The 16831-nt window shown below is 36.3% G+C and overlaps 6 protein-coding genes across 7 annotated transcripts; 2 read left to right on the top strand and 4 right to left on the bottom strand.

Annotated features, from left to right (window-relative positions):
• Positions 1–10: 10 nt before the first annotated feature.
• Positions 11–2421, bottom strand: LOC112458601 (transmembrane protein 39A). Of its 2 annotated transcripts, none has more exons than XM_025022327.1 (7): positions 1698–2421; positions 1426–1574; positions 1227–1325; positions 995–1104; positions 649–901; positions 359–566; positions 11–288 (listed from the first exon to the last, which is right to left on the bottom strand). In XM_025022327.1, exons 1-7 carry the CDS (start codon positions 2025–2027, stop codon positions 34–36), a joined length of 1404 nt encoding a protein of 467 aa, XP_024878095.1. In that variant the 5' UTR covers positions 2028–2421; the 3' UTR covers positions 11–33. The 2 variants fall into 2 exon arrangements, with proteins under 2 accessions (XP_024878095.1, XP_024878096.1); XM_025022328.1 differs by having other exon boundaries at positions 995–1101.
• A 1091-nt stretch (positions 2422–3512) lies between these two features.
• On the bottom strand, positions 3513–5547 carry LOC112458583. The gene is made up of 4 exons (XM_025022291.1): positions 5163–5547; positions 4522–4984; positions 4381–4452; positions 3513–4303 (listed from the first exon to the last, which is right to left on the bottom strand). Exons 1-4 carry the CDS (start codon positions 5251–5253, stop codon positions 3961–3963), a joined length of 969 nt encoding a protein of 322 aa, XP_024878059.1. The 5' UTR covers positions 5254–5547; the 3' UTR covers positions 3513–3960.
• Positions 5548–5853: 306 nt separating this feature from the next.
• LOC112458582 (zinc finger protein 37-like) lies at positions 5854–7463 on the top strand. The gene is made up of 3 exons (XM_025022290.1): positions 5854–6090; positions 6231–6452; positions 6544–7463. Exons 2-3 carry the CDS (start codon positions 6231–6233, stop codon positions 7456–7458), a joined length of 1137 nt encoding a protein of 378 aa, XP_024878058.1. The 5' UTR covers positions 5854–6090; the 3' UTR covers positions 7459–7463.
• Positions 7464–8611: 1148 nt separating this feature from the next.
• Positions 8612–10710, bottom strand: LOC112458599 (8-oxo-dGDP phosphatase NUDT18). Its single transcript, XM_025022323.1, has 4 exons — positions 10370–10710; positions 9701–10235; positions 9481–9586; positions 8612–9248 (listed from the first exon to the last, which is right to left on the bottom strand). The coding sequence occupies exons 1-4, from the start codon at positions 10470–10472 to the stop codon at positions 9009–9011; spliced, it is 984 nt and encodes a 327-aa protein (XP_024878091.1). The 5' UTR covers positions 10473–10710; the 3' UTR covers positions 8612–9008.
• A 101-nt stretch (positions 10711–10811) lies between these two features.
• On the top strand, positions 10812–13470 carry LOC112458598 (membrane-bound transcription factor site-2 protease). Its single transcript, XM_025022322.1, has 6 exons — positions 10812–11298; positions 11558–11833; positions 12071–12421; positions 12496–12654; positions 12746–13003; positions 13092–13470. Exons 1-6 carry the CDS (start codon positions 11224–11226, stop codon positions 13458–13460), a joined length of 1488 nt encoding a protein of 495 aa, XP_024878090.1. The 5' UTR covers positions 10812–11223; the 3' UTR covers positions 13461–13470.
• A 334-nt stretch (positions 13471–13804) lies between these two features.
• On the bottom strand, positions 13805–15769 carry LOC112458608 (transcription initiation factor IIA subunit 2). The gene is made up of 4 exons (XM_025022344.1): positions 15291–15769; positions 14879–14983; positions 14662–14791; positions 13805–13902 (listed from the first exon to the last, which is right to left on the bottom strand). Exons 1-4 carry the CDS (start codon positions 15360–15362, stop codon positions 13871–13873), a joined length of 339 nt encoding a protein of 112 aa, XP_024878112.1. The 5' UTR covers positions 15363–15769; the 3' UTR covers positions 13805–13870.
• Positions 15770–16831: the final 1062 nt, after the last annotated feature.

Genomic DNA, 16831 nt, shown 5'->3' with positions numbered 1-16831 from the left:
ATGAAATAAATATTGCATAAATCACGTTGCATTTTATTGAGCAACTGAATGTACAACCATTTGAGACTTCTCTTGAATTATTTGTTCAGCACGGTACACTTTCCAGGATATTAAAAAGTCTCTAGCCATTTTGAACAAAGTATAGTAATGTATAACTAATAATAATATCGTCGACAGTATTTGATACCATTCGGTCACGCCTAATAAAATAAATAATTGTATGTTCACCAACAATAACTGCAATGCCAGTATCAGACTTAGGAGCGTTACTCGGTTATTAAATACACTCTGTGGGACATATAATAATTAGTGTCGAGTCTAATAATTTCTTGTTATTCGATAAAGTGAAATTACGTACATAAAATTTAGAGTGAAATAGATTACCCGGTTCCGCTGCTGTGCACAAACCTTCAGAACGATAAATTTCTCGATTGTGCCTTACAATCGACCCGTGAGGCCACAATACCGCATCATTCCACGGTTGGGCATAAATGTGATTATTGCGATTTTCTACTTTGACCCATCGGCCCAAATGCATCGCTGCTCTATGTAGTTCGTCGCAATATCTAAAAGTTGATTACATATTTTAATGATTATGGCAGACAGTTCTTATACTACAGTTCTTATATTACAAAGGAATATACTCGCCTAAAGGGATAAACCTGAGCAAAGTACGCACATATCCTTCCGAGCCAAAATAAGATTACATGCTGTACCACCCATAATTCATTATAATGTAAATGCGGAGGTACAAAAATAATAGGCGCGACCCCACAGACGTACGCGCTAATGGAAGACGAAAATAAAGCTCGTCTTAATCGTTGGTTAAAATCGGTTCTCAAAGTGGACACTTCTGCTCTAATGGCCGATGCGTTTAATGAGCAATTGTGCAAAGGTTTGTCTGCATATCAGAAAAGTGATAACACACCATTAGACTTTAGAAATGAACACTACGAATAAATAAGATACAATCGATATGTATGATAATACGTACCTAATACATACTTCGTTTTCTGCTCTTCTTTTCCCCATATATCAAGAAATATATCGTTGAAGAAAAACAGTGTTGTTTTTACTCCAAACATAAAATACACTGATAAACTTCTGGAACAAATGGATGTCATAAGCGATTTAGTCTTTTAATTTTTATTGCAGAGAATGTATACATGTAGTATATCATTTAATATATATTTAAATGTACTTTTACATAATAAAGAGATACTCACGGCAAAAATAAATAAATAATTTTCATAGGGTCATATCTCTCAGTCATATGATAGATGCACCAGCTTAGCACACTCTGTACAACAACTCCTAGAGACAACCTGAAATAAAAATTACACAAATGTTAAAGTATCCTGATATTATTATAAACCTCATGAGTTACTGTGTGGTAAATCACATACAATAAGGTTTGCTAATAACCTTATAATGTTTCGGATCACCAATTTTGCGGGTACTGACCGAACTGGCAATGAAATATCAATGATCTTACGTAATAACTTGTAAAGGAATCTATATGCCACCATAGTAAAAATAAATACAAGTAGGTAAGGATCTATCAGATAGAAGTTCTGAAACAGGAAAGAAGACAACTTGGAGAACTCTTTACAATTTTTCTCAATACAATATAATGATCTTCTTTGAAATTACAAACATAAATCTAGTTTCATATGTTTAATACAAATACAATATACCATACTATAACCATTGTAGGAATTTGGTAGCCACCACACGGTTCTGTATAGATTGAGCAGTTGCAGACAAGCCGCAATGATCGAGACGATCAAGGATAAAGCTTCGAAGTTCAACTGCCTGTCGACTGGTACCGCGGGTATAGGAATGTGCTTCGGTGCCAGAGATCGTCCGCTGTAAATCTCGTCAAGTCTTTTATCGTCCGCGCCATTAGCACTCGCTCTTTCTCCGCTGTTGCTTCTTCCATTAGTATTGATAGAACTAACGTTACTACCACCGGATCTGGCAGTCGGTCCAGTCCGATTGACAGTGTTTCGCCTGCCTCCAGGCATATTTTACTTATGCATTCATACGAGAGATACGAGTTGCCTTTATTCCAATAATTTTTGCGACACGTGACGGATTGTTGAACAAATCAACATACGTATTCCACGTAACATAACAAATACGCGTCGTAGATCGTAGACAATTTTTTAGCAGCTTCTCAGGAAAAGTAGCCTCAAGTATATCGAGAATAGCATTTGGTTCAAACGCTATTTTTCTGACACATCGATTATGTCATTGTAAACAAAAACGAAGAGGAATGTGATCAAATGTGACGCAACACGATGCAAGAACACACTGTTATCAGCATTTAATCAAGACACAGACCAATTTTCTTCGTCCCTACTTTTTGTAAACAAGTTGTGTGCTCGTTGAGATCAATTATGAGAAGACTGTCGTGTCGTCAGATGTCAGATCAACAAATGCTTTGCTAGGCCGTACAGTAGCGCCACACATCCACTTTCAGGAATCGGAACTACGAGTCACATCCACTTTTCGACACTGTCGATGAATTTGGTTCATGTCCGTGCTATTACATCCACTTTTCGATATTGTCGGTCTTTGGTGGTTCGTGTCCGTGCTATTTCCACGCGCAGCAAGGATTGCGTCAGATTCTGCCTCTCTCCTATTAGACACGATCTTTTCGATAGGCGACGCTTTACAAAAAATCATCGAGTCACCGTTAACGTGACGCAGGAGATGCTGGAGTTGGAAGACAGAGTAGAGTCAAATAAAGATGAATTAGGAACATTTTTACATTATCTTGCCCTCCCTTCCACGAACATATATACTTTACAGAATTAATTAGATAATAGTTTGTACAGTTACAAGTTCAAGGTACCAGAACACTTCAACAATATCAGAAATATTAATATATTCTTCAATATTAATATACACAATCGTAAAAGATAACTTTTGGATTTGTAGAATTTCAATCTTAATTACAATTATGCCATTTAACTTTTAATTATCTAACTCCTTAATTAATAATTAACATTATTATTACACAATTAATTCAGAGAAACTTAAATTGGGAGTGACATGTGAGAGCAGTCGACTTGTAGCGGACGGGTCCCAGGTTCAGTTCTTCATGTATGTTCGGGTTTTTACACAGATGATGAACATCTTTTTACTTTTCATCAATATGTACATTTTTATTTGAGATTGGCTCGCTAGATAAATTAACACGTTGACTGCCATGATGATAGGGTGCATTCGGGGAGCACGCTATTAGCACAATTATCGTCCAAAACTGTTCGAGGAGACGCTTTGTGGCGCTGTGATATACGATGATGACGTCACTGTAAAGGCAGCGTGACGTCATCACTCGCGCTATTTTCGCTATTATTTTCGAGGTGAGGCATGAAATACTATTGGCGCTTAAGCTGCGTTCGGGGAGCTTGCTATCGCTGTCGCGCTATTGGCTCTTCGAACGAAGTTCATAGCGTTTGCGTTTATAGCGTTAATAGCGTCTCCCCGAATGCACCCATAGTAGTCTATCTTCCGTGACCAATGCCTAACTTTTCAGTGTTATCCTGACACTATCGAACATTTTTAAAACTTATAAAAACATCTTTTGTTATGTATGTCATTTATATGGACACACTATTTCATATAAAATCCCAACATACATAGCTTAATAACAATATAAAGTAAAAAATGTGTTATTCAACATAGTAACTGCACGATGCAGCCTTGTAATCATATTACACAGTATTTCATTATATCCCCATGAAAACTTTCTACGGTATTATATAATATTCTACTGCGTGGTACACGGAATAAACCCGGGCAGACAACGCGTTAAAAAACATTAGTTATGTGTTTAAAATTATAAAAATATACAACAAGTCATCGCTTTTCGCATTTAATAGAATAAATAAATTCTGTTATTTCGTAACTATTGAGGATGCAAACAAGCTCGTGTGCTTGTCGATCGTATTACGTGTCCTTCCCAGACTTGAGAATCGTTACAATTTCTTCCAATAAACTGTTTCTTATCTCTCTCTGAGTATTGGCCTTCTCTCTATGTTCCTCCGCGCGTGCAAATTCTTCCTTCTGCATATCCCGCATCTCCATGCATACTTGCAAGACTCCATTTCGCATATAATTAGAATTTTTATTCTTGTTGTCCATCCTGCTGATTAAATTTCTTAATAAACGCTGACAGCTCTGCAGATTCTCAATTATTTTCACGTTCTGAGCTTCCAATCTGGCATTATGCTGAGTGGCTTTCAAATTATGTGCCGTCTCGGTACCACTGCTTTTGGCAATCATCATGGATCTGTAAGAAATATTTGAATTAATAGTGATAATAGTTAATCAGTAAATAATTTTATACCCTGATAAGTTACAACTTACCCTGCCTTTGAGTCATCGTCACCATTCATTTCCGTGTCATATAAATCAGACGAAAAGATTTCGTCCAGGTCTCTGTAAGCACATTTAACATGTGAATCGACGATTAGGTATCAACCTGTAGAAATTTAGAAACAAACTCACTGTTCGTAACTGCAGATGTACTTTCCCCTGCCGTTTCTCCTGTTGTGTATCATCATGTTCTTGTAAGCACGTTTGAGCGTTTTGTATCTGTTTTCCACTTGCAGAGGCGATACACTGAAGCCGTTCTCCATCAAATTTTTGGCTATCTCCTGATACGCCTTCTTCATGTTTTTCAGTTTCCGATTCCTCACCAATTCTTTCTTCTCTTTATACTCCTTCAGAAAAATCTTTGTCGAGGCGTCGCACCAAGGGAAAATTGCATTCCCACCTTTACTCGTCGTTGGTGTGCCGGCCTTATCAGGCTCCTTGGACTTGTCTGCCTGTTTCTCACTCTCAGAATCATTATCAGCCATCTCCCATGGAACGACATCGATGGTTACATCTTTGCCGTTGACATTGAAGCACATTTGTTCCGACTTGTCGTCAATCTCCGATATATGAAGTTGGAAAACCACATTTTCCTCTGTAAACATATACACGTTATTAATGTTTGTCTACAAGTCTACTTTCGTCTACTTTTGTATTGACATTACTTATTGCTCACAGACATTATATAGCAAAAGAAACGATGAGCGTTGTGCAATAGAAAAGTAGAATATGTCATATACGTGTCATATGATCCATCGTGATTGCTCTATTACCTTTACCATTACCTTCGCATGTGATCGTAACAAACCCATTGCTGTCTATGATCACCTTGCCCTCTTCGTCGCGATTAAAGCAGCCTTGCATTTTCGCCGACGGAACGACGCCACGAAGTCGCTGAGCGTACAACCGTGGGGCTCGGTCGGCCCAAGGCTTTTTCCTCACCTGCAATCCCAGCCGAATCGGCAAAAGCCTTTTCTCTCGTCGCACGACGCGTTATCTTATTTTCGCGCTTTATTCCGTTGCACCTTTTGCACCTCCGATATTCGGCTGCAGAAAGTGTAAGAAGGTGCAGCGATTGCAAATATATCGCGGAGGCTACGTCGCGTCGGACGAGAACGTACGTGTACTCTGCGATGGCTGCTGCGACGAGGAAACGGGACCCAGCCGACCCAGGCGCGAGAAGGGAGAAGCGGGAGAAGAAGAAACGCTTGCGATGCGATCCCCTTCGAGGCTCTTATCGCGTTTCGTCGAGCGAACGGTGGCGCCATCGAAAGTTACCGGCCGCGCGGTTTCGGCCAGTAAAGTAGGTCGCGACTTTACGGGAATACCTGAAATATCGATGTCGTACATACATGTTGTCTGACGTCATCGTTATAGCGCTGGTTAGCGCTGCAGATCCAGCGATTGCCGCTCTCGCTCTTCCTTCTTCCTTCTCTCAGTTCAGTCAGTTTTATTTTCCAAGTATAGGTGGCGTTTGAATATTTAATAAAAAAAATGGCTTTGGGACAAAGGGATTGGAGTCATTAGAGATCCCTGTCAGCAATGTGGGCTGACAAATAAGTCTCGCACTATCGTACATATTGAGTAGGAAGCGTGTGTCAATTATGACACTTTTATTCCTCAAGCTCACCGGAACTAGGAGTATTCGCGACTGATATTTCCCCAGCCGAGGCCCTTGTTGACGATTGTTCAAATGAAAATGTTGGTGTGCCGCGATTATATGACTTTAACGCATCAAACACTAGTCGTAATTAGTAGCAAATGGAGATGCTCATATTACTGTGGTGCGCTGACATGAATATTAATGTTTCCTGCTTCCTGAATCTGTCAATGTTTTACAGATGTTTAGTCCGATACAAATAAAGCACGAATGTACAACTGTAGAGGATGCAAATGCCAGTAATAGGATTAACAGTTCAGACAGTTCCTTATATCCTTTTATCAATCAGGATGTTGAGTACAAGCACCGTCAGTTATCTCAGTTTTGGGAGCAGACGCAGTTGTCGAACGAGATACCTCCGAAGAACGAGATGCATGATCAACAAGCCATGTTCCAGGCGGAGGTAACTATATATTGTTATGCGGGCAACTTTCATTTAACAATTTTGACAAGCAACCTTACTATATTGAATTTTATACATTTCCGTTTTATAGGAAGCTGGGAGCTTGTCATATATGAAGGATTACGTACAAAACGGTGTATTCTATCCAGCTGATCAAGAGGATGGCAACGATCAAATGCAGACGAATAACCAGTGTGACCAGAGTACAAGCAATGTTGGCATAGTACAAGAAAACAAATCGCAAGCTTTGCAGAATGTAGGAGACATCAGTCAGACATTAACAGTGGAATCGCTTGTGAAAACTCATCGTATTGGGAGACCATCTAAAAGTTCCACGGAGCCTGGTACAGGAAAAAAGTTAAAATGTATATGTGAGATTTGTTTCAAGGAATTTGGACACAAAAGCAATTTATTTATACATATGAGAACACACAATGGGGAGAGGCCATATAAATGCAGTCAATGTGAAAAGTGTTTTACGCACAGTGGGAACCTGGCTATACACATGAGAACGCATTCGGGTGAACGCCCGTACGGTTGTCAGATATGCGGAAAAATGTTTAGCCATAGTGGAAATCTCTCCACTCACTTAAGAACTCACTCAGGCGTAAAGCCCTACAAATGTAACGTGTGTGGTAAAGAATTTAGGCACAGCGGTAACTTATCGATACACGAGAGGATACATTCCGGTATTAAACCATTTCAATGTAAAATTTGTGGGAAGGAGTTTTATCACAGCGGCAATTTAACGACTCATATGAAGAAACATCCTGTAAATACAGACACAAATGCAACTGACTGTGAAAACAATCAAAAGCATATACTGCATACTGGCACAGATGTTAATACTACCGCTTCTTCAAATTATTTAAATAATGTGTCTTTAACGCTCAATGATGACATTAAATTAATCCATAATGCTAGTAATGTGGTTCCTATAAAGAATGAAAGTACAGAAGATACTGTATTAAACACTATGGGAAGATTAACATCTTCTTCTAGTTGAAGGTATACACGATTATTATTAAGCAGGATGAGTTATATAATTTGTTACAAGTTGATATTACTGTCAAAGACACTAACCAAAAAATTCTTGATGCCTTAATAATAAGAAAGTATGCATTATCTGTTGTATCCAATTTCTTTAAAAATGTAAAATTAATTTTTTAGGCTTTAAGAGGTTTTGTTGAACTATTATCCAAAGTTTTTTAATAATTAGATTGATAGATATTGATTTGTAATAAGTTACAAATAACATCCTGCATATTACGGATTTTTTTAAATATTATGTTTTTAGTATTTTTTTATTCAATGCTCTTGCAAAAGAGAAATTTTTACAGAGGCAAAGGCAACGAATAGTTTTTCATTTTCAAACCGTTATTACATGATAGTCTTCCTGAATTTTAAATGTAACATTATTACATAAAACATTTTACGTAGACTTATTTAAGATCAAGTGGTATATGATTATAAATGATCTGTGATGATTTTGAGTTACTAAAATAGGATATCAAAGGACAGTAAAACAATACTTTCATAAAAAAATTTCCACCATTTATTTATATAAATAATTAACATATTCATTATTTCTTGTTCAATTATTTTTGTTTATACAAGTACTTTTTATAATCAATAATATCAGACTTAAATAGCCCTTGAGTTAAATAAGTAAATTATTATAATAATTATTAGGATATATATTTTGACTATATAAAGCATGTATAAAAATAACAAAAATATAGTATAAATCTTGTTTTGAGCTCATATGTGCAATTTGCTATCTAATAAGTGATAAATTGCTCCTTAAAACTTTTGTTACCTTTTATATTTATTTCTTATTGTTATGAAGTTTATTTTAATAAATTTGCTAATTTATTAATATAAACTTCTTTTTAATTTTTTACATTGCTTATACAGCAGGTATTGATCGAGTGATAATTTGCATAAACGATATGTTTAAAAACTATGTAACTTTTGATCGCATATACGAATATAAAGTTTCAAATCTATGCAACATTTCTAAACATTTTTATGTAGTAATGTAGTAATTTAATAATAAATTTTTAAACAAACTAATAAACCTTGCTTTTAATAATTTCTTTACATAGTTATAAGTATATATATACAATTTAATTTAAATTATATAATTATCTATCAAATTTGAGCTTCAAATATACATATCATAATAATGTGTCAACATATACCGTGTGAGATTTTTATTATACTATTATTATATTCATATATCGTTTAACGCATTATAATTTATAATTACTTTATACTAGAAATGGATTAAATTTTTAAAAAGAAGAACTTGATTTCAATATGTTACTGTATCGTCAGAAGATTAATACTTTAGTGTCTTGTCACGTAATTATTAGCTTATTTATATTAGATAAAAGTATGGAATGTTATCTGTTATAAAGTCATTGGTGTAGACTAGGGTAACTACAATGTTAACATTTATAAACTTGATTTTAGTAAAAAAAAATCTCTGAGTTTTGTTATACTGTTCATTTTTATTAAGCAAAATAATTGCTTAATAAAACATGTATGCAATTAACGTACGACCTTCAAAGGGACAGTCATGTTCCGCGGCAGACGGGCCGCAAGACTTTCTGCTACGTTTTCAGAAAGTTCATGCCAAATATATTTCCCGATTATAGGTACGTCTTCCAATGGTAATTTGAAGGATACCAGTAATGTTAAGCACAGACCATCTCCTCCTTGTCCACTGCTAAATTCTACAGACAATAAACCGTGTGGCTTATGCTGTGCTACATCGTTTCCAAATATTTCCTAAGGAAATGAATAAATGAATATATTCCATATTAAACATATTTTTATCTGTTTAATTGAGGAATAATTTATGTAATTGTTTCTGTACGTAACAATAGTGGATTTTCTTAATTTTCATAAAATTTTTTATTGTAAAATACATGCAATATATGTATATTGCATGTATATCTATTTAATTCATATACATAATATTTATGTATTCGTGAAGTATAATACTCTTCTAATATCTTACCGTCATAAAGCTATGCAGAGTTGACAGTAAACTGCGATTTGGATTAAGTTCACAAATTGGCGGATTATATCGTTCGGTATCAGATATAAGCACATGTAATCTGTTCCTATTAACAAGAGATACATAAAAATTGTATTACCTCGTTAATTTAAATATAATTACATCATAAATATAAGATAATTATAATTCTATTGGATATCGTATACAACATAATACTCACGTTGCCCTTTTTTTAGATGTGACTATTAATCTCAGCGATAGTTTTGCATGTGGTTTGGACACGGGCATCAAGCGAGGATGTTGCGGAACGGTATTATTCGAAACGTAACTTTTGCCTCGGTCCAGGAGGTATATGATATCGTTAGACCTTAATGGCAAGTCATTGATGTTTCGTACCCAGCACGCTTGTAGCGATTCCTCATTTGCCTGATCGGGTGTCTTCAGAGTACCGCCGACTATATCCCCGGTGAACACAAAGCGAAACCATGTACCATTGGCACATTCTACCAGTATCAGAGTTGACGGCTCTATCACCAGACCCGTCTCTTCCAGGACTTCCCTCTTAACAGCGCTTATGAGATTCTCATTCTTCTCCACTCTACCGGCTGGCAAGTACCACTTTCCGGTACAAGAAGCCTTCGCCTCTTGCATCATTAACACCTCGCCTTGGTCATTTATGACAACGGCGGCGACTACGTACGTCACCGTTTTCAAGCAAATGGGAATGTGTGCTGTTAGTTGACCTGATTTCGCACCTGCAACATACATTGACCCAGTCGTATCAAGTCTTTCTCTTTACGAGAGAAAGAGAGAATAAAAAAAGAAAAAGATTCGAGGCCTCGCAAAAACATTACGAAAACGAATGCCGTGCGAAGGTGCCCCGACATACCTGTCGTGTCACTCACGAGAGTATGTACATTGCATATGTCATCGTTTTCCAGCGCTTGTCCGGCAAGCAGTGATTGAACTTGATTCTCTACAAGATCTGACATGTTTTATACATATATATGTATATATGTGTACAATTATACACACACACACACAGGCTGAAAAACTGTATCACGTGTACGGAATACGGAACGATGTGCGATTACAAATTTATATCAAATTGCACAATTTTACGCGGTCAGTGATAAGTAGCGTGAAAGTGACAGCTAGTAAACGCGCGGAAAGGCGCGTCGAGATATGTCAAGATGTGCGGCTTTAGTTGCGCCTCTACTACTGCTCGTATGCCGCACACATTTGTATGCGAAATTCCCTATGCGAAATGTTGCGGAGATGCAAAATTTGAGAGGCATCTTGCGTCTTCACTGTCTTCAGCCTTTCAGTGGGCCGCAAAGGACGCAGAATCAGAAACGATAATAGCTCTCCTTTGCGGATGTCACGCAAATACCGTCAAGCCTGTGAACGATGTTTCGAATAAATCAGCGTTTACATAAATTAACAGCATTTGTTTACAAAGTTTTTGCTAAAAATAGACGAAGCTTGCAGTGATACCGATAACGCAATACCGAACACGTTATCAGTGTTATCACCGAGGATTCGTTGTTTACTGTTTGAGAAGATTCCGCAACGCGGTCTAGGGATATAATTATCGAATACATTAGACGCCTAGGAGAGAGAGAGAGGGTGCTTGTGTGCGTGACTCTCTCTCGATAACATTTTGTGAGACGCAGCGATGTAGTTATGAAGGAGACCTGGGAAAACCGGCATTCGGGATTGCAAGCTGAAATAAACTGAGAAATGGATGCCTTGAGCGTTTTAATTGTGATAGCATTGATACATTGCTCACTATTTTTTTTTGATACGCTTTTTAAGGTAAATCACACGGTTCTCGTATCACGCTTTCGCTCTTGCCTCACGCTTGAAAGTTCCGCAGAAGGCCCGTTAGAATGAAATGACGTTTATAATACACGAGCGAGGATTCTCTGGACTCGAGAATTGTTATTTATAGTTGCCAGTTGTCACTGATATCCACGTTTTCTGTCATAAAATTCTTGCCATAAACTTTCAAGTAATTTTGTAACGTGGAGTGTAAATTCGTCACAATGAGGATAATTTCTGACACATTTTTCAGTCCTGCTCGCACTTTCCATACCTCTACTTCCTGGAGAACACCGGCCTGGAGATACAGATACTGAGAGTGAAATGGTTTACGACCGCTTTCAATCGTAAAATAATAAAATGGGGAATGGATCGCTCCAGGTTTTGGACCGCTTGGTTCAATGCGGGTGTCCTTATAAGCATTGTACTGTTGCCAATAGCTGTTGTCATTATCTTGAAGATGACGGTCAACATGTGGCTAGCTGGATCCTCGAGTGACACTAATTCAGGAGTTATATTAGAACCTATGGTAGATTATAATAAAGATATATTTATGAGCCTGATACTTTTCAATAATTTTTAGTACACAGGGGTTTTATAGAAGCAAAAGAACTAATATATTCGAGAGTTTAGCTTTATACTTTTTACTATAATACATTTGAATTTTTAACATGATATATAATTAAGCATAATAATAGATTTTAAGAATCTTTCATATCTTTAGTCTAGTTTTTTGTACAATCTTTGATAATTCTTTATGTTTTAGTTACCAGGCGTGGATGTTCCTTTCAATGAAATTGGCTATTATGCAACGACATTAGCAATATGTAGTATAGTTCATGAACTAGGGCATGCCCTTGCTGCAGCGAGAGAAGATGTACAGCTATTTGGTTTAGGAATCTTGATTGTTTTCGCAATTCCAATAGCTTATGTGCATATAAGCAATGAACAATTAGTTGCATTGCCATTAAGAAATCAATTACGTATTGCGTGCGCAGGAATTTGGCATAATATTATTCTTGCTACAATAGCTGCAGCAATTCTTGTATTTTCCACATGGCTGTGGGCACCGCTCTATAATGTTGGCTCTGGGGTTTATGTGAAGACTATTCTGCCTGTAAGTGATCAAAACAAAAGAAAGTTATTAAAATACATTTTTATATTATATTTTTATTTTGCTATTTGTTGTAGAATTCGCCTGTATTAGGACCAACTGGTCTTTTGGAGCGTGATGTAATATATAAATTAAACAATTGTCCTGTAAAACACAGTGAGGATTGGTACGATTGTATGGTGCACACAGTGCAGCATTCTGCTCCTGGTTATTGTGTTAAGCAATCATTTATCCAGGTAATTTTCTTAGAAGACATTTACTATTATGATTTCATCGTTTAGCGTCTAGTATTTGTAATTCTTGTTGCATCCGTATGCTATTTTTCAGGACTATGACGAGTCAGTTCCAGCTAAGCAGAAGACAAACGGTGCTGTGAATTGTTGTACAACCGACAGTGAAATAAATGGCAATCTGTGTTTCGAATATATTGAAGGACCGCAAACTGCTCCTCTTCATTTACCTCCGCATTCTTGCCTTCCAGTAAGGGCAATGCTTAATCATTCACAGAATTTCTGTCAAACTAGTCACGAATGTTTATCTCAAGATGCTCATTGTATGAGACCTTCTTTAGACAATGTGACAAAGGTAAGTAGAAGTAAATGTGTAACATATCTCTTATAATGAATAGATTTTCACATAAAGTCGTTATCTTTAAAACAATTTAAAACTGCAGATCATACAAATAAAAAGGAAAATGGACAAGGATGTGTTATTCGTTGGTCATCCGGCAGACATTTACAGGACTGTCGATGTATCAGATTGGGTGCCAAAGTATTCATTCCTGTATCCTAAACTACCTGAATCATTTGCGCTACTTTGCAAATATATCACAGTGTTTTCAGCAGGGTTGGCAATTATCAATGTTGTGCCTTGCTTCTTCCTGGATGGTCAATATATTTTAAATATAATTGTACTTTATTTATTGAACTCCATGCCACATAATAAAAATATCAGAGAAAGCACAGTACTTACAATAACAAGTATAGGTACAATACTTCTTATGACGAACTTAATGTATTTGCTTATTAATAAATTATTGTAAGTTAATTATGCATCTTCATCTTTTTCATTTATATTCTTCGTATGTGAAATCATAAAATAATCTTACCTAACCTGTCACATATCAATAATAATAATAATGCCCTTTTTGAATTTGTGTTTAAATTTACAGAAATTGTCTACGCGATACATCTTTTATATTTTAATATTTAAATGGTTTGATATTCAACTTTTGTATATTTAAATTAAACAAATATGTAAGTATTGGCTTAATGCAGTTACAAAAATTATAATTTTCTAAAATTTGATATATTACTAGCTGTCGGATAAATGTTTACAGGAAAGAAAATTTATACCTATTTTTATTTTGTCGTATTTGCCTTGTTATTTATCACGAAAAAATTTTTTTTGACAATATAAGAAAGACTCGCGTGTATAAAATGCTAAAATTTGTTATCGTTTTGCCGCTCCATCCGCGTCCAATGCTGAAAAGAATATTTATATTGTAGAAATGTATGTATTTTAAAAAGTATATAAAACTAATAAACAATGTAATAGGAAACTGTAAATTATTGCCTGTCCAGTGATTTAAGTCACTTGGAAAACTTACTGTTAACTTACGTAAAGATATTTAATCTTTGGAAGGCGAACGTTTTGGATCACTTCTGACCCATAGTAAAGTTTCTCTTGTATGTGTAGCAAAATTAACTTTTTATATGAGAATGTAATTTTGTTCTTTTTTCAAGAATGGTAATAATACGTAATAATTTGTTGATTTGTCACTTCTGTACTTTCAGACATTATGACTATTTTACTGAAGTTCTTTCTGAATAAAATTTGTCTTTTCTGATCGCTGCTGTGCTGAATACTGCCTATAAAATGCTTTCTTTGGCTGCACGCGAGTTGCCTTATCTCTTCAGACAAAATAGGGAGAAGGAGAGAGACTCAAGTTACAAGACTCCTCGAGGCTACGGTCAACGTGACGCTACAAATGCTTCAAAGCAGTCCTCTTCTCTTTTCTTTCGATGAAGAAAGAAGGAGAAGAAGAACGCTCTAAAGCATTTGTAGCGTCATATTGACCGTAGCCTCGGGCTACGGTCAATATGACGCTACAAATGCTCGAGTCACACAGTCTAAACAAAACAGAGTCAAGGTAGGGGTCACGAGTGACTCAGAGTGATTCAACGTCCACCTTCCAAAGGTACATCATAGGCTGAATTCTCGTTAGCGTTATCAGTACTTACTTTTTCCATCGCAAGCAACAATTTTTACTTTATCTACTATCGCAACCTCCTGAACCTCACGGAATTCAACGTCATTTAGCATAAAAGTCCATACGTTATCACAAAATCTATACGTGTTTAATTTGCCAGCCTGTAACAAGTCAATTTGTTTAAGTCAGATTCTTTCCAAATGCAATAAAGTCAAGCAAGAAAGAATTATTCAAATATAACGACTTACCTTAAATGTAAGTCTCGACTTAACCCTCGTTGCTAGAGCTTGATTAATAGCTTTGTCAAATTGCAGCAACACCTTTATTGCGAGCTGTGGCGTTATTTGTCCATACTGGAATATATATTATCACTATTAGATAAAATCACGAAACAACAAAGATGCTTTCTAATCCAATTAGATGTAGTAAAATCGCAATTTTTAATTAACAGAATTTAGTTTTATTTTCATAAAGAATACATGAGAATCTATCGCAAGCATTACGTTTTTCGATTTTGTAGAGCAAATGAAATTTATTACAGCACGTAAACTCAGCTAACGTAAATTGTGTCATCGTTCACGCGAAACAAATTTAATTTTTCTACGTATACGGCCTAAAATGTCAAATCTAACCTGTCTTACGGTATTATTACACATTCACCTGTATCAGCTCGTCGAGACTTTCTTGCAACGTGTTACCTAACGTTGTGTTTCTATACAGCTGGTAAGACATTCTTGAAAAAATGTCTCGTAATAACGTGGAGAGTAATAATTCCCGATCGTGAAGCGTCTACCATCAACAAACAACAATCTCTTCGCATATCAGTTCTGACGCTGTCTGACGCATCCGATGCAGTGCCTGTGCAGTGCTGTCGTGGCTCGTAACGTAAAAACGAGCGCACGCAGCGCGGCGCATGGTTATGAAACCGTTAAAGTTATATTCCAGACGAATTTATTCAAGTCACATGAAGCGTACACTTGCGCAAATGAATCAATTGCATGGCATTTGGTACATACAAATGCGACGATACAGCGTTTCTTTCGGCAATGTGATTGTTTTTTTTTCTCTCTCTGTCATTACTTACGTGTGTGTGTGTTCACGCAAAACCGTCTGAACAGGACTGTACAGACACGAAGCGACGACCAATCACCTCTCCCACGACGTAATTTTGAACTCGAGTTTCGGCCTGAAAGGCGGGAAAAGTTCCGCATATATGTATGGTTGTTTATACAAATACATATGTTAAATAAATTATTGCAGTCATTTCACTGTTTATAGTAAACTGTTTTCTAATATCTAGCTATAAAATTATAATAATGTTATATATTTATACAATAAACATCCGCAGTAATTAGTTTGCGTTGACAGTTCTGATAGCTAGGTAAAAAACTTTTTATATATAATTATATATATTATATATATATATATATATAATTCTTTTTCTGGCACAAAGCACTCCTCCTCGTCGTAGCACAAACGCTGAGCTATTATCTCTTTTCGCCGAATCGCGCGAATGCTGATTCGCAGGTAATTATATATTAACCATAATTTCTCATTATTTATTGCAAAAATTGCAAAATGACATAACGACTGTTCTATTCAGTTTGACACAATCCATATATTGACCCTTCACACTTTGGCTTTGTCAAACATTACCGGACACCTTGTATACGAAAAATTTAATTTTTTCCCGGGCATTTTCCATGTTTTGATCCTCAACGAACTTCACGTTGCAGTCATATTACGCCATTACGTGGCACGCAGTCAAAGCGGTTGCATGGTAAATCGCGAAGTCACGTTCAAGTTGTTCCGTCATTTTATATTTATCTATTAATTGTTACTGGCTAAAATAAGTGATTCTCGCGCTCGTGAAAGATTACCGCGAATGTGAAAAACGTATTAAAACGTCGTATACAATCATCTATTAATACGCCAGCAACGATTATTCATACGTGTGAAATCGATCGAGATCGCCTTCGCGTATCTTACTGTTTCGCTCAAGTGCAACGAAAAGCCGTAATAGCCTCACGATAATCAGCAGGTACGTTTGGAATGATTATCTTCGACCAAGCTTCTAATATCTATTGAAACATTTCGAATTTTATTTCTGCTCCAAACAGCAACTTTTCATTCGTTCCAATTGTATGTACTTGTCTTTCCTACTTGTCCCCCCCCCCTTAATTTATTCTTTTCACGGAAAC

This window comes from Temnothorax curvispinosus, unplaced genomic scaffold (assembly GCF_003070985.1).
Source record: "Temnothorax curvispinosus isolate PA1 unplaced genomic scaffold, ASM307098v1 QBEX01009010.1, whole genome shotgun sequence".
NCBI classification, from domain to species: Eukaryota; Metazoa; Arthropoda; class Insecta; order Hymenoptera; family Formicidae; genus Temnothorax; species Temnothorax curvispinosus.
The sequence above is the reverse complement of the archived record's forward strand: the minus strand, read 5'-3'. Positions and strand labels throughout refer to the sequence as shown.